Below are 21638 nucleotides of genomic sequence, written 5' to 3'. Positions count from 1 at the left end.
CTATTCATTTCTTCTGTAAATTGTTTTACTGTCCACTTATTTTTCTCTTTTTTACCACCTCTTTAACACACAATATTCATAAGAGTTGTTTGCTCTGTTTCAACTTCTCCATCTTTATTTATCATTTCTCTCATTATGCCACTATCTTCCTTTACTATTTTACTCAAATATGGCAACACTTCTTCCTTTTTCCTTATAAAAATATTTTTATTTATATAATAGATCTTTAATGTTTTTCTTGATTCTTTTGATAAATCTCTTCTTTTCTAAAATATTCCATTTCATTCCTATGCAAATTATAGGAGACATTTTTGTATTTTTCTGTTTTATTTTTTCTGTTCCCCTAAATTAAACACATTCTTTTATATTTTTCTTTAATTATCCACCATTCTGACTAATTATTATAGAAATCTCTCATAGTCAGATGCTCTATCATATGTTCTTTATTTTCTTCTATTTTTATCCACACATCCAAGTGATCCAAAAATACCTGTTTCACTGCAACTTATTAATTTGTAACCTCCATAAAAAATCTTGACATGCAACATTTTTATATACCATTTGTTTCTATTTTTATAGCTTTTACTTTTTCTTCTGTTATATGTGCCTATGGGTCCACACAGTAATTTTTCATCATTATATTTTATACCATATTTCCATTTTCTGCCATCCCTTCATTTCTTAATGTTCACATTTTTTATTTTTTCCTGATATAGCCTTATTTCTTAATTTCTCCATTCCCTCTCCCTTTTATTCAATTTTATAAATTTTCATTTCCTTTCATATTTTTCTTAAATATTATTATTATTATTATTATTATTATCGACTTATACCCCTTTCCATGTATCCATTTTAATACCTTATATAGGTTCAATGAACCCCCATATATCATATATTATCAGGTTTAGGAATCCCAAACCCCCATCATCCTTACCCATATATAATACTCTTCTTTTAACTGGATTTAATCTAGATCCCCATATAAATCTAAATAAGATTTCAAGAAATTTTTACTCCAATTCTCTTGGTATCATCTATACACTAGCCATGTATGATACTTTTCCCATTCATAGTGTATTTATTAGATGGACGTTTTCTTAAAAGATGACCTGTACCTGTTCCATATTACACTATTTATTTATTTATTATTTATTTTACATTTGTTGACCAGTATAGTCCAACTGGATACATGTCCATTTTCAGCGGAGGCCCGGGGAGAAAAGCTCCACATAGGTAAAAAACAAGATTCAATGTTCCCCCATTGTGCATTTAATATTGTATATCCATTAGAATCAATTCCTAATATTGATGTCCTTTTCCTTCCAAACTGTATTCCTTCCAGCTGTTTATCATCTCCAAAACCCATACATTTTTCCTTATTCAATTTTAATCCAACTTCTTGCATTTTTATGCATGTATATAATTGCCTCTTCCATTTTCTCTTTATTTTTAGCCATTAATATTATATACCAGCATAAGATATAATAATAGGATATGAAATACACATTTTCTGTACATATTTACTTTTTTCCATTTCTTCATTAATGTATTTTACTACTTAGTTCATGACCATTGCAAACAAATACTACTCACTGGGCATCCTTATTTTAAACCTCCATTCATCTCAGTTTCTTTACTTAATCAACCATTTACTAGGATTGTGATTTTCATATTTTTATATACTGACTCGCATACTTTTTGTGTACTAGAATTATATTCTTCCATTTATTCACATAATGTTTCATGATCTATCAAATCAAATGCTTTATTTATATCAGCCGCCATTAATTTCACTTAATTTTGTTCTTTCTTAATATCATCCACCATTTCGCAAATTATCATTAATAATTCTTGGCTTCCCTTTCCTTTGACTCTATAAAGATCTTCTTCCATTAAATAATTTAAAATATATTCTAATCTTTTTTGTGATATCTTCATAAATATTTTGTAATCACTATTGTTCAACATAACTGGCCTCCATTTTTTAATTTCATTCTTCTCCCTTTTTCATATAAATCTCATAATCCCCTACATATTTTTGAAAAACAAATACAATCATTTAACCATTCATTAAATATTTCTACCAAAATTTCTTCCTGCCATCACATCAAATTCTAATACATTAGATATTATATAGCATATATCTGGTCTGGATGCAGAAATTATATTTATTTCCTTCATTGTCATCTCTAAATCCATTATTGCAAGTTGTTTTTCCAATTTACTATTCATTTCTTCTGTAAATTGCTTTACTGTCCACTTATTTTTCTCTTTTTTACCACCTCTTTAACACACAATATTCATAAGAGTTGTTTGCTCTGTTTCAACTTCTCCATCTTTATTTATCATTTCTCTCATTATGCCACTATCTTCCTTTACTATTTTACTCAAATATGGCAACACTTCTTCCTTTTTCCTTATAAAAATATTTTTATTTATATAATAGATCTTTAATGTTTTTCTTGATTCTTTTGATAAATCTCTTCTTTTCTAAAATATTCCATTTCATTTCTATGCAGATTATAGGAGACATTTTTGTATTTTTCTGTTTTATTTTTTCTGTTCCCCTAAATTAAACACATTCTTTTATATTTTTCTTTAATTATCCACCATTCTGACTAATTATTATAGAAATCTCTCATAGTCAGATGCTTTATCATATGTTCTTTATTTTCTTCTATTTTTATCCACACATCCAAGTGATCCAAAAATACCTGTTTCCACTGCATCTTCTATCACTGCTCTTATAGTTTCAGATATCAAAAAATAATCTACTTCTGTTTTCAATATTTATCTGCTATATGTACTTTTAGTCAAATTCCATAACTCTAAATTCCCACATTTTATTATTTCTTCCATTATTTTTATCTGATCTGTCTTTTTTTTGCTTTATATGTCTCAAGTCACAATTAAAATCACTTATTATTATGTCCATATATACTATAAAATACTTCAGTATTTCTTGAAATAATGTATATCTTTCTTTATGTCACAAAAGCATATATTGCTTTCCCTTCTCACCTAAAATCTTAACTAAAGTATAATCCAGAATTATTATTCCCATCCTATATAATATAGCAATCTGTGAACGTTTCTCTACTCAAATTATACCTCCCAACTATAAACTTATAACATCCTCTAATATTATTAAAATCTAATTCACATGTATTATACCATTCTATCACTCCAATCCTTGTTACTACATAGTTCATACTATTAACATTATTTACTTTCCTTCTCATTAATTTGCAATAAATTATTTATCCATTTCCTTTCTTTTTACTTTCAATCCTGCATCCTGAAATTTTCTTTTCCTATCTTTAACCCTTTTTTTCCAACGAACTTTACTTTTTAAGAATTTTCCAACTTATACCTTTTCCATAACTAACTTCTGTTCCACTTTCCCTCTCTCCTTCCCTTTTTGTGTATATATTTCATCTTAATTTTTATCATTACTCTCCCTTTTATCTTTTTGTTGTTCTTCTTGTTCCAATTGCTCTTTATTATGTCCATCTTCTATTCTGTCCTTTTACATCATATTCTAAACTTTTTTCTGTCTTATAATCCATCTATAAGTGTCTTGTTTGTTTGCATCTATGACATTTATTTTCACATTTTCTAGCATCATGACCAATATCCCCATGAGAAGAACATTTCTTTTAATGACAGTTACTTACAAAATGTCCCTTCTTCCCACAGAAAAACATGTTTTTGGTTGTTCCCAATCCTTAACAACTCTAGGACCATCAACATTAATCATGCTAGGAGTACGTGCAATTTTTCCATTTTCCATTTTCAAATAAACATTATGGTCCCAAGCTCCTGTCCAAAGTCCTCTGTTGTCAAGTACTTTAGAAATGTCCTTCCCTTTTTTCAAAAGTTCTTTATTAATTTTTTTAAAGTTTCTCTTTCAGTTTTTGTCCGAAATTGTATATTAACTTTTTGTGTGTTTCATGGAAAAAAGTATTTACAATATACTTATTCTATGGATATTTATTTTTTTTCATATTCTCCCAAAAGGACTTCTAATATTTTGGCAGTCTCAAAGAAAATGTCACAATAAGTCTCATTTTTTAATCAAAATAAAAGTTCTTACCTATTGTGTCTTGATTCCTAAAGGTACAACATATTGTCCCATATTTCATACCTGTCCATTTCTAATTATACTTTACTTTGAATTATTAGTAGATATTTCTCTCTTTCCATAAATTCTGTTTTCTTTTTCTACCTGCTATCTTCCATCTGTTCACCGACCACTTCTGCAAACAACATTTTCTTCAGTTCGGGTCCATCTTACATATTAATTCTTTCCATCATATCGCAATATGATATATCCTTATCTGTCCCCAGCTCACACTGTTCTATATGTTCTTTCAATATATCATTCTGCAACCCTGCTGAATGGAAGGTTGTAATAATAACTTCTTTCTTTTGCTCCTCACTCATTGAATTTCCAAAAAAATATTTTTGGAAAACATCTTCCACATCTTCAGTTTGATCTCCTTTATGCTTCCCCACATCACATCTCTCCTCCTCTGCTTCAAAAACACAATTCTAAGGAGTAGGCATTTGCCTCAACTCCATATTCCTCAGTCAGCAAGTTTTGTGTGCCATTCAACCAGCTGCCACTGTGCCTGGAATGGACCGTACACTCTCACTCCTTAGCAGGCAGCATGAGTGCTGTAGCGGTAGTGAGAAGTTTGTATTAGTTACCTTCATTTAATGCAATAGTAAAAAAATACACTCATTCAGCAGCTTAACTGGGATCAGGCAATATCCCCAACTGTAAAGTCAATGAAAACCACTTCTCGATCATAAAAAAAGGCTCTTTTAATAAATCCAAAAACAATAGACTAAGGCATCATTAGAGTCAAATAATCTTACAGCTATAACACTTAATCTTACAGCTATAATACTTCCTATTTATTTGACTCTGATGATGCCTTTTGTTTTTGGAGGCAAAAGCACTTAGTCTATTCTTTTTGGATTTATTAAGAGCCATTTTTTTATGATCGAGGGGTGGCTTTCATTGACTGTACAAGTTTGGTTTGTGTTGGTTTGTGGAGTGGTTTTCAATATCTCCAACTATACCTCTTAAGTGTACATCATTATGAGGAATGTTCTTCATTCTGAGTCTGAAAAAGTCAGTGTTCTTATCATTCTACATTAAAAGGGTATATAACACATTTAGTGATAATTTTCTAATATCCATAGTAAATAATCCTGAATTAATTCATCAAACTATCATTTTATAAGTATAAAGTAACACATTTTAACCACCTTCTATGTTTTGTAGTTGAAGTTGTTAATACACTGTCAGTGTGTGTTCTACATTTTGCCCATTTGTTCCCTATTGTAAGAGGCTATGTTCTACATTTTGGGGATGGAAGTTTAAGATAAGAATCATGTTTCTAACCTTGTTCTTAGTTTTTGCTAGTAATCACCCTCACAAAAATTGGTTCCAGTTGGACCAAACAAGGAATACAAATAGAATACAGAGAATGTGCAGAGGGCTGTAGAGTCTTGCATGTCTATATCCAAAGTCCAAAGTTTCTAAAGCCTCTAGAATTGACATCCAGTACACTGATGTCTATTCTGTCCTTGAATATAGACAACCGTACAATCTTACAAACTCCAAAGTTTCTACGTCATCTGTCATGGACGTCCAGGACGTTGATGTCATTTTTGCACATTTTGGGATGCCCTTCAAGCTCTTGTATGTACCTTTTAGAAGCTTACCACACTCACGAACAGTCACATAATCTCAAGAAAACTGAAGTACATGATCAGGTAAATGATCCCATATACTTCATTAAAAAGAGACCAACCCTAGAGACAGTCAATTACTTCCTCTGCCTTCCTCACCACTTCTTCCTAACAGTCAGAAAAGACAGTGCAAGCCAAAGCAGGATCCACTGCCTTAGCATATCTGTGAAAAAACTGTAGTTTTAAACTAGTTACGATAAAAGGAGTTTTACCTTAGCTATATCCTTAAAAGGGGGACTGACAATTAAATAATTTGGAATATGAAATTGACTTTTTCTCTTATTTTCAAGGGAGCTTTGGACAGACTAAAACACTAACTATATATCTAAGGAAAACTTCTACAGTTGCATACAAGGGGCCACATTTATAAATGTAACAAACTGTCCTTGGAAGAAGGCATAAGTCTCTTAGAATCAATGCATAACTCTAACTATATGCTACATGCCCTCTGTAGTTGTTTTATAGATATTAAATGCCATAATACCACTGCACCAGTGTACATTGTTATAAATTCTATTATTCTTGTTTACTGGACCTTTTCTTGGATCCTTTCTCCCCTGGTGTTTGCAGAAAATGGGACATGACACGTCAGACTATAGTTATCAAAGGAAATAACTCAACAAACAAGTGACATTCACTTTATTTCATAACAATTGTAGTATATATTTAAGGGGTCCTCACATCATGAACACTCCTACTGTTATTAAGCAATTTAATCTGAAAACATATTATTGCAATCCATCTATGAATCTGTCTTTTGAAATGTAATTTAGAATACTGCCTTGGACTTCATGCAATAGATTCATACAATGTACATTCTGGGAGACTTGGCCTCCATGCAATAGATTCATACATTCTGCATTCTGAGATACTTGACCTTAAGCATTAGTTACTCCTAAAGGTCTGAGTTAGTGTTTAATATGAGAGATATTTCTTTACAGCACTTTATTTTAAATCAAATGCACAATATGCAGCCCATGGGACTTTGGCTCATGAACTGTTGCATTGTTCTTGCACATTTCCTTTTTAAAAGGGTATTTCAAACAATAAAGATGTAAAGTGCTCTGCAAGTATGGAAGCCCCCTATATTTTGCAGCTTCACAGTGACAGTGTGGAAGATGATCAGGTACTGTTCCAAAAATATATAATGGCAGTTAACAGAAAGTTATTCAGTCTGGTTTTGGTTTCATAGCACAATCCTATAATGCTCATAATTTCAGAGAATAGTGCCACAAAGACAAAAGTAGTCATATCTGCATTCTTGACAGAATATTAATGTCAAAAGTATGTTAATATTTCATAGAAGGGCCATTTTGACTAATAAAACAATATATATATATATATATATATATATATATATATATATATATATATATATATATATATATATAAAACAGTTTTACTTAAACTACTCAATATGCATTTTAAAATACACAGAAAACAGCTGTGTATTCTAAAAGTGTAATGTGACAGTCAGAAGTGTGCACAGCACACACACTACCACACTACAGAGGACTCACAAAGCATTTGCAGTTTGGCCTTGTGCAGCATAACATTTCTGGAAGTAATATGAAATTTATCTTACACTGCTTTCTGTCATGTTGTGTACTCAAGTGATTTCACATTTATTTTAATGGAACATGTTGAAAATCCTTGTGGCTTCATTGTCAATCTGAACTGCACACACATGCATGCGCACACACACACACACACACACACACACACACACACACACACACACACACACACACACACACACATGCACTATATATACACAAACACACACATTACTCTTATTTGGGTAAAATAATCAAGGCAGTGAAACAGACCCACAGACTGGTTTCCTGCTGAACTAAACTCTGTCTTATATATCATACTGACCTATTAACTGATTTGTAGTTGTGCTTTCCCACATTCTCTCCATAGATTCTTAGGCTCATAGGAAAGAACTAGGCTAGCTGCCCTTGTGGGCTCTTTTAAGCCTAGACAATTTGCCTTTTTGTGCTTGAAGTAACCACTTACCCATCTCATGATAGATAATTATATATTAGCACTAATAAGAATAACTAGGTTCATACCATAAATAATTTTATGAAACCCATGCATGGGAGAAAGCATTTAGGAGTGGCCTCTCTCACGGGTTGGGAAGGTGGACTAATGGTTAAGGTGTTTGCCTTACAAACACAAGGTCCAGGGTTTGAGATTCACAAGGGACAATTGGCTAGGCTTAAAATGGCTCACAAGGGCAGTTTGCTTAGTACTAATCTATGAACCTATGAACCTATTAGTCATACAGGGGGCAATAAATGGGTACATTTTCTGCTTTCTATCCATAAATCTTAGTTGTAAATGAATACAGACAGGGATGAACTTTGTTTTATGTGGATGGGAAGTCTGTTCCAAAGCAGTAGTATCCTCTGCAAGATATTCCTGTCCCTCCAAATCATCCTATTGATGTTGCAGAAGAGGGTTAAATCCCTAGATTATTTGTAATGCTATTTCACCTGCTGATGTACAGTAAATCCATCAGTAGTGGGTCAAAGGATGCGTCATATGCCAGACACAGGTCATCCATTAGCAGTCTGTAGAATACCAAGTATAGTGACAGGGCCTTCAGTCGGTCCATGTAGGACATGCTGTTTAGGCCTAGTATCCATTTAGTAAAGTATCTCTGTGGGCATTCCAGTTGTTGCATGCATTTGTAAAGATATGTGCCAAAAGGAGCATTATATTCAATGAGTGGCCTAATAAGGGCTGAGTAAAGAGAAACAATGACATTCCTAGATCTAGATGCAATCCCTTTGTTTTTATGTTGTGCAATATACAAGGACTTTCTTACAATAATAGATACATGGTAGTCAAAAAGTAGGTCACTATCCACATAAATTCCCAAATTCTGAACAAATGGGTCACCTCTTAGGGGCATTGCCTCAATGTGGTAATTCTGATAGGATACAAAAACATCTTTTTGACATTTAGTTTCATTCCATGATTTTGGCACCAGTTATTTATTTGGGACAAACCTTCCTATAGGGTGGCTAAGTTATTTGGGGATTCAAAGAATGCTCCTAGCTTGCAGTCATCTGAAACTTAACCAGCCAAAGCCCTTTGGTATTGGCTTTTAGTTTAGAAAAGTTGATGCCAAACAGGGGAGGTCCCAGCACAGAAACTTGGGGGAACTGTACTGGTTATGGTCTCTTTGTAGTGGTAACTGTCCCTGTTTTGATTTATCTATGTTCTAACTGTGAGCAAACTGGCATTCCAGTGGGAGATAAGGAGTTTATTTCTAGTTTATTTAGCTTTTCTACTATACCTGATGGGGGAATTGTGTTAAAACATTTGGACAGTTTGCGGTATGCAGTGTGTACCATTTTGCCTTCATCCATTGCTTTGGTGACCTTTTCAGAAAAATCCACAGATTGAGTACGCATGACCTGTTCTTGATGGATCCAAACTGATACAAGTCCAGTGTCTGACTGATTAGTTCTACTATAAGTCTGTTTATGGTTTTTCATATGAGGCTGGTCAGACTAATGGGTCTGCAATTGCATAGATCTGTGTAAAGTCTTCACTTATGCAGGAGATTGACTTTAGCTGTTCACTATTCACTTGGTACAAAACCTTTATGGAAGCTAAGATTGAATAATGTTGGGGGTGTGGCTAAATCATGCTTCATGCTATTTAAGATGTATTCAGGGATGCTGTCAGGACCTATTGATGCAATATTTTTAGATTTTGATAGCACTTTTAAGAGTGGTCTTATTTGATAGCTGGAGCTGAGCCTGTTTCAGTTATATCTTGAGGGACAGATGGATAGGAGTGAGGTAGACCTAAATTTGTCGGTCAGTAGGTTTACTGTATCTTCAGCCTCATTGTACGTAACATCATTCACAATCAGATCAGCGCATTGCTGCATTGTCCTTTTGAGATTAAGAACATAACTAAAAAATACCTTGTGACTGTTTTTGACTTGGGTAGCCTCAGACTTGCTTTTTATGGATTTTATTAAACACCTGAGCGAATTCTTTATTTCACTGACAAGGACTTGAAAATTCTGGGAATTACTCTTCTTAGTTTGCCAAAATTCTCTTCCTTTTATTTTAAAGCTTGCTGATATTATGGCTCCACCATATGGGTTTGTTTATGAGGTTTGCCCTGTACTTGTTCCTATGGGTATCCATGAGGATGAGGAGTCCCTAACCAGATGCAATACCCTAGACTTGATCTCACTAATAATCTGTATAAAAGAAAAATTATTTCATTTTTTTTCCTGATGGTGTTGCCTTTTATCTGCACCTTGGTATTCTCTATGATTTTTACATTGTCACATGTTTAACAGGTACTTTGAATTAGTATATGGCGTCTTGTATCCCACTCCTTCACTTACACTCTCCATTCTCTCATATATATCTCTGTCTGTCTTTCTCCCTCTCTCTCCATCTCGCCTGCTTTCTTTCTGTTGACGACTGTCACTCATACCTCTCAACTTTTTTGCTCAAGTATTCTGGACAAGACCAAAAATAATATCGGGACAAAAGCTCTAAACCAGGAACAATGTTTAAATTTAACTCTGATTTCAATTCACTAAAAAAAAAGTTAGCAGAAAAACAGGCTTACCATCACTATTCATTGGTTGAACAAGAAGAAATATGAACTTCTAATGTCTGATATTATTAACTCACTTACGAGAAAATCAAAAATTTACAAAGGACAAGGCAAATATATGAGGCAAAATCAGGGACATTCTGCAAATTCAGAGATAGCTGAAAGGTATGTATTTACCCATGCAAGTTGTGTCTATATTGTAAGTTCGAAGTTTGAAAACTTCAAATCTCATATGATCGACATCATATGAGCAAAGTTTTCAAACATTGAACGTTTCAATGGAGATCGCCGTAGGGAGTATTTCCCTTCACTTCTATGTAGTGCGATCTCGGAGTAGGAGGGGGTGTGGGGGGTGTAGGGGGGCTTGCCCCCCTGCATAGAGCGTTCAGGTAGTTTCTTTTAATTTTTAGTTTGTTTATATTTTATGTTCGATGTTTGAAAACTTCGCTCATATGGAGTCGATCATATGAGATTTGACGTTTTCCGACTTTGAACATATAACATAGACCCTGCAAGTCAGCATTCTACATAGTCTACTGCTAGTCATTTGTCAATGCAATGCCTTCTGTAGTAGTTTGCTGCTTCCCATGTTTTCTATTTTCTGTACATTTTCCAGTGAATATATGCTACAGTACTTCTGATTCTTTTTTTCAGACTTTGCCATTTTCCTTCTGTCTCTTGTACTTTGTATCTAATGTTTTGCACATGTTTATCTCAGCAACAAAATTAAAAAGAGACATTATTCCTACTGAATAATTTTGCAATGCCACTTAGGAACAAAATGATTGGCTCTGTTTTGAAAACCCTCCTTTTAGCTACTAATAACCATCCTTTCATTGCAGTGAACTCCATACACTATTACAGAACATTGGTTTCACATTCACTATTTTTTGTCGACCTTGATTCTGGATTCTCTCATGTTCGCAACTTTTGACTCTTAACTTCTACTCTAAATCTACTGTTTACTGTCATTCTTTGTATGTGTCTTTGCATATTTTTATTGCACTTTATTAAGTTAAATTATGGTAAAGTAATGTTACTCTGCACTATTTGCTCTCGGTCTCATCACCAGTTCATCTCTTACATTAGTTTCTCTTTCTATAGCCTTCTTTGTTAAAGGTCATATCTATCTGGTCCAGCACCTGCTCTGGCGAGTCTTAACATATCAGAAAATGAACTGTGATTTCAGCAAGTAGCAGAGAATTCCAAAACTTGCTGTTATACATTTATTTATTTATTTATTTATTTTGAAGGGGGATGCTTCAATCCCCAATCTGCACTCCTCAAAGTGTGTGAATAGTTTGTATGCACCTTCAACCCTTGTGACTCACATAGCTACAACAAAATATATCTTTACCTACATTCACACTTTCAGTTTTAGTATTTGAAGAATCACCATATCCTTGGAATTTCAAATGCAATCCATCATAAAGCCTTCCTCATTTCAAAGTGATCATAAACATGTTATTACATAGGTTTAGTAGCATTTGCTTTTAAAGCATATTCATTCCATTTGTGCAGTACCCACTGATGTTGACTTGAATGATCATTCAGAATATTGTCTGTAAGGTATGAAGAGAAACACAAATTCTGCTTTCTCAACAACCATTTGATTCATTACAATGCTAAATGACAATATTGAGAATACATACAACTTAGAATATATTGGCCTAATATTACATAAGACTAATCTATGATAGTTAAATCCAAGAGGATTTCTGAAGTATTTTAGCAAGTACACAAGTATACATAATATTTTTTTTTCACTGAGAGTTTATTATAGTAAAATTGTAATAGATTAAGGAGACAATATGAATTATATCCCTACAATTTCACAAGTGCAGTAAGCGTGCATCTAATGAATTGTGCATTTATTTAGTTATTTATTTTCCTTTGTTGAATTTATTTTCTTATTAAACTTTTTTCTAGAGACTACTGGTTACCCTCTGAGTAATTTGTACCAGGTTGGCCTAGGAGGTCTAGCACTCTGCCAACATGTGATGATTCCATATCCTATTGTACATAAACTTCTGAACAATCCTGCATTCTATGAAGCAATAGCAGATTCTCATGGCTTTGAAGGTATGTAACAACATTTTTACTTTCCTCTCATTTAGTCTGTATGCAGTCACCCTGTTAGCATTGCATACAACTGTAGTCCTGCAGTACATTTACAGATGACAAAAACATAGTGCAGAAACTAACGTATTGAGCTGAGCCATACAAGTTAAATCAGTGGCCACTGTAAACCATAACGTTTTTGTTTGAGGAATAACTAAAGACAAACTACTGCAGCTTATAGCCAGTATGCACTTTGCTTTTCTCAGTGTTAGTGAACAGTGGGAGCTTATGTCTTGATAATTTAATATTTAGTATTCTGTAGATAACATTAAATGTATTTTATAAAATTGTCACTCCTGCAATAATATGCTGCTTTGTAACAAGCAACAGCATTACAATGAACTTTTGCAGCAGTAGTTCTACAATGGTCTATGGTAGGAAGCATCCACATTCATCATCTCAACTTGCTGAAAGAAGTGGGGGTGGAAAGGAAAATGGTACATGAGCATCAAAAATAATTTCATCTTCTTTAAAAGGAAGAAGGTGGGGTCTACTTAAGAACTGTGTGCCTATAATTGAGCAATGCTATGAATGGAAACATAACAAACGTAATGTATTATAGCAATAACCCATGTCTGGGTGTGGGTAATGCTGGATTTACCCACAGTTGGTGTGGTTTGGTCACGAGGGCGAAGCCAAACAAAGACAACCGTGGGTAAATCCAGCATTACCCACACCCAGAAGTGGGTTATTGCTATTATACAATGACATTATTTAAGAAAAACAACATTATCTTTCTTAAATAATGGCATTGTATAATGCCTCCTTGCTGCCCTTCCACAGCTGTCTGGTATTCTGCAGCAGTTCTGATGTACTGCACGTGCGTATGCTTACACAGTACATCAGAGCTGTGGGCAGAAGCAACAGAAAGCAAGATCTCCGTTGCTTTTTACAAACTGTCTTACTATGTTAAAGGAGTTTAACATAGCGAGACAGCTTTAAAAAAGCAATGGAGAATCTCCGTTGCTTTTTTTTAAGCTGTCTCGCTATGTTAAACCCATTTAACATAGCGAGAGAGTTTTGAAAAAAGCAACGGAGAAAGCAAGATCTCCATTGCTTTTTACAAAGTGTCTTGCTATGTTAAAGGAGACAACTTTAAAAAAGCAACAGAGAAACTCATTTAACATAGTGAGACAGTGCGTAAAATGCAACGGAGATCTTGCGTTCTCCGTTGCTGTAAAAAAAGAGTTATACTAATAGAAAAAGTCCTGGCGACCGGACCTTTTTCCATTACTATAACTCTGATTTACAACATGCATGCTGACCAATCAGCGTGCACATTTTGAAATATTAATGGGGGGGGTCATTGTATAATGATCAATAGTAAACACACACACACATTCATTTGCATCAAGGGAGATATCTCAGTAATGGAAATATATGCAGCCTACAGAATAGACAAGTCATCTCCCCACTAAAGATTAATTCTCATGATATCTTGTGCAGCTTCAAAGGTACAGCAAAACAGGAAAAACTTCTGCAGATGAAGCACCCCATCCTGTTCAGAACTGGTGGTCAAGGACACCACATATACAAATGCTTTAGATATAGCAAACTTGTTGGCTGACAGATTCAGTGAAAACTTTACTCCTCTGTCCCACCCATCAGTAAATCAGGACATCCCCAGTACCTGCCCCCTTCCCCTTATATCTAGGGAACAGGTCATCACTGCTCTCTCAAAGGCAAAAAATACAGCCACCATGGGACCTGATAACATCCCAGGCTGCATCCTACATGAACTCAGGCAAGAACTTACAGCACCATTATGCACCCTATTCAACCAAAGCCTGAGTACTGGCTTTGTCCAAGCTGAGTGGAAGACAGCCACTGTCATCTCTTTATACAAAGGTGGAGCATCCACCAATCCAGGAAATTATAGACCCATCAGCCTAACTAGCCTGATCTGCAAGGCCATGGAACGGATTATCATGGACCTCATTAACAAGGACATTGGCAGCCTCCAAACACTGGACCCCACACAACAGGAGGTCATGTGTTCTAAACTTGGTCGAACTTCTTTGAGACAGTCACCAAAGCCATGGTCAAGGAGAAGATGGTGCACACCACCTAACTTGACCTGGCCAAAGCCTTTGACACTATTCTTCACTTGGGCATAATAGCTAAACTCTATCAATCAGGCATCAATCCGTACATTACCAGATGGGTAGCAAACTGGCTCACTGATAGAACCCATGTAGTCAAAATAGAGGCAGCCATCTCAAGCAGTAGACCCGTAACAAGCGACATACCACAGGGTTTGGTCTTGGGGCCTCTGTTATTTGGGATATACTTTTCTGAGTTGCAGGCCCCAACTAGTGGGCTATGGCTGACTATGTTTGCAGATACATGCAAGCTGGGTGCTGTCATCAGTTCACCTAGTGATGTGGACATCCTCCAAGACGGTGTCACTCAGGCAAATGACTGGTGCCAGAAACATGGCTTCAAGCTTAATACCAAAAAATGCATCATCATCCTCCTTGGGGAGAGTGATGTCCCCACAAATTATCACATTAATAACAATGTCCTAAGCATGCAATCAGTTGTGAGGTATTTGGACACCTAGGTTGATAGCAGCCTCTCTTTTGACCACCATGTTGCTTCCGTTGTATGGAAAGCCTTCTACATGGCCCACCTCATAAGTAAGGATATCTCATCCAGGGACAAGGAGGTCATAACATCCCTGTATTCTTCCCTTATAAGACCAATTATTGAGTACAATGCCCCTTTCGGCATGTACCTTGCAAAGCACATGCAGCAGCTGGAGAGACCAAAGAGGTTCCTCACCGGGAGAACCCAATCCAAGCCTCAAACATCTACCATACACAGACAGGTTAAAAGCCATATCCATCTACTCAGTTTCATACAGACTCCTCAGAGGTAACCTCTGTCTGACATACAATGCGATCACAGACCCCACCTTGATGGGACTGCTGCATATCTGCAAGTCAAGCTTACACTGGAATAACCCGCATGCTCGGTCTCAACCTTGTCTGTGACATCAACAAGACTTGTTGGCGGGACAGATTTGTGTCCCAGAGCCTCTCCATCTATGGAATAGACTCCATCACCACATCAAGCAGAGTCGCTCTTTACCCCTTTTTAAGTGCAACCTGGATAACTGGATAGGAAACAGAAAATATACTCCTGGGATCCCACCCATGTCCATGCTAGACAGGGATATTGGGTGCTGATTTGTCTAATCATGGGCTAGACTCTTGGCTAGGCATATAAGGGCCTCAAAGCCAATAGCCTAGTAACCTCCTATGATCCTATATGTGATGAGCCAGCTTCTGAAATGGTGATACATTACGTTAACTGTGGCAAATATGCCCGTGTAAATCAAGGATGGTCAGAAAGATAAACCCAACATAAATGAATAAAAAGTTCATAATAGTATTTATCATGGGAAATAAAACAAGACGAAAAACAGATATCCATAATACTGTTCAGCAATGCAGGCAAAGTCTAATATATCAATAACATATAGGCTAAGTTCATGAAAGACTTCTATGTCATCATTGATAGAAACCAAAATAAATTCACTGCACACCTGCACCAGTTTCCCTACCTCACCCCTCTTATACATAAAATTCACTGCATACATGTACCAGTTTTCCTGCCTTATCCTCCTACACCTAAAATTCACTGCACACACACACACACACACACACACACACACACACACACACACACACACACACACACACACACACACGTTTCCCTACCTCACACCTCCTAATTCACTGCACACGTGCCAGTTTTCCTACTTCACCCCTCGTCTAAGTAAAATTCACTGCACACATGCACCAGTTTCCCTGCCTCACTCTCCTACATATAAAATTCACTGCACACATGTACCAGTTTCAATACTTCACCCCTCCTATACATAAAACTCACTGCACATACTCACCAGTTTCCCTATCTTGCCCCTCTTATACATAAAATGCATTGCACACATGTACCAGTTTCCCTGCCTCACCCTCCTACACCTAAAATTCACTACACACACACACACACACACACACACACACACACACACACACACACCAGTTTCCCTACCTCATCCCTCCTATACATAAAATTAATTGCACGCATGCATTGGTTTCCCTACCTCACCCCTCCTATACATAAAATAAAATGCACACACGCACCAGTTTCCCTACCTCACCCCTTCTACACATAAAATTCACTGCACACATGTACTAGTTTTCCTACCTCACCTTTCCTATACATAAAATTCACTGCACACATGCACCAGTTTCCCTACCTCACCACTCCTACAATTCTCTGCATAGACCTAGTTGCTTTACATTCCACTTGAATTCTAGTACACTGTGCTGCTTCATGCTGTTTACTGGTAAGGTGTTCCATGTGCTCATTCACACATGGGACTGACACCACAACCATTTCAGAGCCAGCCTTGATGGAGTTGCTGCATATCCATAAGACAAACTCCACTAGCGCAACCCGCACACAAGGCCCTAACCTGGTCTGTGACATTAATAGAACTTGTTGGCAGGATAGATTTGTGTCCCAAAGACTCCTCCATCTGTGGAATAGATTCCATCTCCAGTACCTCTCTAGCCCTCTTTAAGAGGAACCTGGATGACTGGATGGGAAACAGAAAATACACCCCTGGGATCCCACCTGTGTCCCTGCTGGACAGGGGAAACAGGTGCTAACTTTGAGGGAACATGGGTGAAATTCTTGGCTAGGCTTATAAGGGCCCAGTCTGGGCCAATAGCCTAGTATCATCCTATGAACCTATGAACCTATGTTCCCTCAGTTATTTTTCTAACAGTTGAAGAGCACCATTATAATTTAACATGGTTTGCATATTGACTACATTGGCAACATTAAATCACTGTTCACAGATAATTTTAATATTTACCAGTTGCTGAAATGGGAAAGGCTGTTCCATTCACCTTCACTATGCTCAGGCTCACACTGCCCTCTACCCCCAATTGCTCTCACCCTGCTTTATTCTAGATTTATAATCCCCTTTCCCCTTCCACTCCCTATACCAATTAATCAACAGTCAGCTCTTCTATCCAATCAGGATATCTCATTATCACCTCACACTTCCCTCATAAACACCAATAACTACATACATGGGCCATCTTCTTATTTTCTCTCCTACAAAATTTCCCATTCTAACCCTCTTCATTTTCTCCAACTAAGCTTTCCCAAGTTATTCTGTTACTTTCTCCTTCCTTTTCCTGATCCACTATCAACCAATCTAATAACCTCTTGTCCTTTAAATCCTCATTTTCTACATTAAGTTAAAATGCTTTTTCCTCAGCTGTTGTTACTTTCAATCATAGCAGTTTTAGGTCATTTAACAATGTCCCACAATTTGTCATACAATAAACACCCCTTCCTTAAAGACACATGATCCCCCTCACAATAACTTTACAAATTTCTGTATCCCTCTAATCCTTCTCACTGTTACCTACATTCACCTCTATAAAACCAAACATCCCCACCTTGCAAATAACACTTATCACCACAAAAATGACGTTCTGGCAAAGATACAAATAAATTGACTCTGCAGGAATGTAAAGAACCAGCAGAACTTAACTCTTTCTGGAAATGTTCATTCTAATCCTGGTCCACATCATTCAAAAACAGATCCCATCCCGACTCTCAATCCAAACACATTCAACAAGACTTCTGAATATTACTCTCAGAAGAATTTGTAACAAATTAGCTGAAGTACATGACTGGGTTGGTTGCATTACATCTTTCTGATAGTATTAAAGATACTGAAACATCAATAATCCAAGGAGAAGGAACCAGTGACACCAAACCAAATAGCGTAACACAGTTTAATCACCACTTTCGTCAGGAGACTTCTTCAGAATACATTTAAAATCAATCCATCACTTAAATACTTCACTGATAATTACTTACAATAATTCAATAAAGCTAATTAAAAACAATCAATGCTATTAATTAAAAAGTTCTTTCTGAACAGTCTTATCTATACTCAGTTTACCATCCTTTAAAAAACATTTAACATTAATAGTGTCATTTAGCCCTGGATGTTTGTCAGATTTTAATCTAATCTGCCATAAAGTTTCCCTTTGTTCAACGTAGTTCTTGAAATCACCACCCCTCAAATCAGTTTTACAAACTTCAATAACTGAGAAAATAAATTTCTTGAAATTATGACAGACCAATGAATGTTTAAATAAAGCATTTTTCTCATCATGAACTTTAATGCTGTAAATATGTTCACGGATTCGTGTTTTTAAACTTCTGGTCGTCATTCCTACATAAAAAGCAGAACATGTACTACAGGTGCTGATATAAATGACACCTGTGGTGTTACAATTTACATATTCTGGAACTTCAAAAATTCGATCAGAAGTTTCTACTGTTATGAATGGCCCAGTTGAAATGTACCTACACATGTTACATTGAAAACATGGAAACATGCCTTTTTTATTAGTTTTTCTTGCAACTGAATCACTATTATTACATTCTAGAGATTTTTTAATGTTAAAACTATTTCTAAAGGCAAAAAAAGGTTTTTCTCCTATTACCTTACTTACTTCAAAATTCCCCTGGATAATTTTCCAGTTCCTTTCAAGTAGATGTCGTATTCTTAAACTATCACTGGTCATATCTAGGGAACAAACTGGTGTGTTACCCATTTTTACTTTGTTTGAAACTGAATTTGTAGGAAGATTACCAGGGCAATTATCAATATTTAACAATGCCGGGCATAATGTCTGTCTCTTATCTAAAACTTCTCTAATGATGTCTTCCAAAAGAAGTTTATCATACCCCCTATCAATAAACATATTATAAATAAAAATTATCTCATCATGTAAATCCTTATCATTTGATGTCATTCGACAGGCTCTGATGAATTGACCCTTGGGTATGTTTCTAATAACATGGGTAGGGTGCCCACTTCGAAAATGTAGATAACTGTTAGTAAAGGTGCTTTTCCTAAAAATCCTGCTGTGGAATCTTGATTTAATATTATCCCACCAGAAAAGTACATCCAAAAAATTGATGTTTAACCCTATAGTGCCTAAAGTAAATTTCAAAAAATTCCTTGTTTGGTTTACATCCAATAAAAAATGTTCGACTGTGTTTCTATCCCCTCTTATGATGAAAATCAAATCATCAACAAATCGATGATATAATAAAATTTGATATTTATTTTTCAATGAACTAAGACAGTCAAGTTCCCACCAAGACATAACTAAATTAGCGTAGGAGGGTGCAGCTGGGGAACCCATAGCTACCCCTCTAATCTGTCGATAGTAGGTACCATCAAATAAAAAATAATTGTGGTGTAGTAAGATCTCCAAAAATCTACATATTGTGGAAACTTGACCTGTATTGTAATCAGATTTATTTGTTAATAAATTACGTATAGCATCAACTCCCTCGTCATGGGGTATACATGTATATAGGGAGGTAACATCTAAGGTAAAAATGACATGCTTACTTGGATCAAAAACTTTCTTATCTGCAAATTCTTTTAATTTAGTTAAGAAGTGCCAGGAATCTTTTATAAAGGATTCCTGTTGGGAAACTTTTGGCCCCAAGGTGGCATCTATGACTAGTGATATTCCTTCTGTGACCGAATGTGGGGAAGACACTATCGGCCTAAAAGGAGGGTCCACTAAGCTTTTGTGAACTTTAGGTATTCCAAAAAGAATACCAATTCTGGGCTTGTCAACCACACAAAATTCATATACTTCTAAATTGATCTCCCCAGACATCAGGGCATCATATAAAAAGGAATGAATTAATCTAAATCTATTATTTATATCAAATAATGAAATAACTTCATATTCCTGTTTATTATTTAATAAATCCAACATTTTCCTTTTATAAGAATCTTGTGTCATTATTACTATGTTCCCTCCTTTATCACTTCTCATATTTCCATAATTACTAACAAAACAACTAGCAATATTGCCAGTTTATTGTGATATAAACGAGCATTTTCAGTGACTTGTCCTGTCTCCCACATTCATGTTTCACATCATATATGTCAATAACATGTACATCTCCAGTTATCAAAATATGAAAATACGAATAGTAAAGTGGCAAACAAAAATTAATTTCTCCACTGCAGGACATCCTAGACAAACAAATATAGTGCAATTTTGTTAATAACCCTGCCCTTTCTAATACAGCCTATTATTAGGTAGTAAATCTCTTAGTTAAAGAAGCCAGAACCAAACCATAAGGAGGTATGGGTATAAACTGGAAGCATACAAAAAAGCATTTTTAGGCTTGAGTGAGTTAGTCAGACAGTGCTCTTGTATTGAATTTGAAGAACATTTGACCAATGGATTAGTCCTTTACCCCAATTAATAAACAGTACAAATAAATAAATAAGCACAGTACAACTACTCAAAGCAAAATGTGGGACGGATAGATGGGTAACTTCAAATTCACCCTTGTCCTCACGGACAGAGGCAACATGTAAATGCTTTACTCATTTCTCAGTTATTCATACTTAAAATATAAGGACTAAGTCTTCATGGAAATGTATGGCAAAGCTTCTAAAAATCCTCACAGATTAGCCTAGTAAGTATCTAGGAACCTATGAGATATCATTATAGGATCAAATTATCTCCACAGCCACATTGAAAATAGCCACTCATTTTATTAATGGTATAGATTTATAAGATTATAACAAATTTGATGTGAAAATGAATGCTAATTTCATGACTACAATTTTATTTATAAGACAGTATAATATATAGAGTTAGATATGTATATATATATAGAGAGATACATGAATGCTGTACTTTTGTTTTCAAATTATACTGACCTCTTAGTTTCAAGTGGCTATGATCTCTGTCATGCGCTGTGGCACTTCCCTTTTGAATGTTAAACAGCTCATTGACTGTCTCATGTACAAGTGGATTGATGACTGCAGATGTGATTTGTGCAAATAACTTAAAGTGAGGAATTTAAGTATTTTGAGGTTGTTTTCTCTAGTAAACATAGAAAAGATTGGGGGATTAATCAGAGTAGGGGCTGCAACAGCTGCAGTAGAACCACAGGCAATCTTCCAGGCTGTGGTGATAAAATTGTGATAAAATGGGAACTGAGTTCTACAATGAACATATCAATTCATTTCAATCTTTGTCACCATCTTCACTTAA

General features: G+C 35.4%; 1 protein-coding gene across 1 annotated transcript in view; it reads left to right on the top strand.

Moving 5' to 3' along the window:
• LOC122811874 (cobalamin binding intrinsic factor-like) overlaps positions 1 to 21638 on the top strand; it is a 206904-nt gene that overhangs the window by 35115 nt on the left and 150151 nt on the right. Inside the window, exon 4 of the mRNA XM_044084009.1 lies at positions 12301 to 12453. Within this exon, the coding sequence (XP_043939944.1) occupies positions 12301 to 12453 (153 nt within the window). The remainder of the gene's footprint in view (positions 1 to 12300; positions 12454 to 21638) is intronic.

The sequence above is a fragment of the Protopterus annectens genome, chromosome 9.part0 (assembly GCF_019279795.1).
Source record: "Protopterus annectens isolate FY-2018-M chromosome 9.part0, PAN1.0, whole genome shotgun sequence".
Classification (NCBI taxonomy): Eukaryota; Metazoa; Chordata; order Ceratodontiformes; family Protopteridae; genus Protopterus; species Protopterus annectens.
This window is presented reverse-complemented; position numbering and strand designations above follow the sequence as displayed.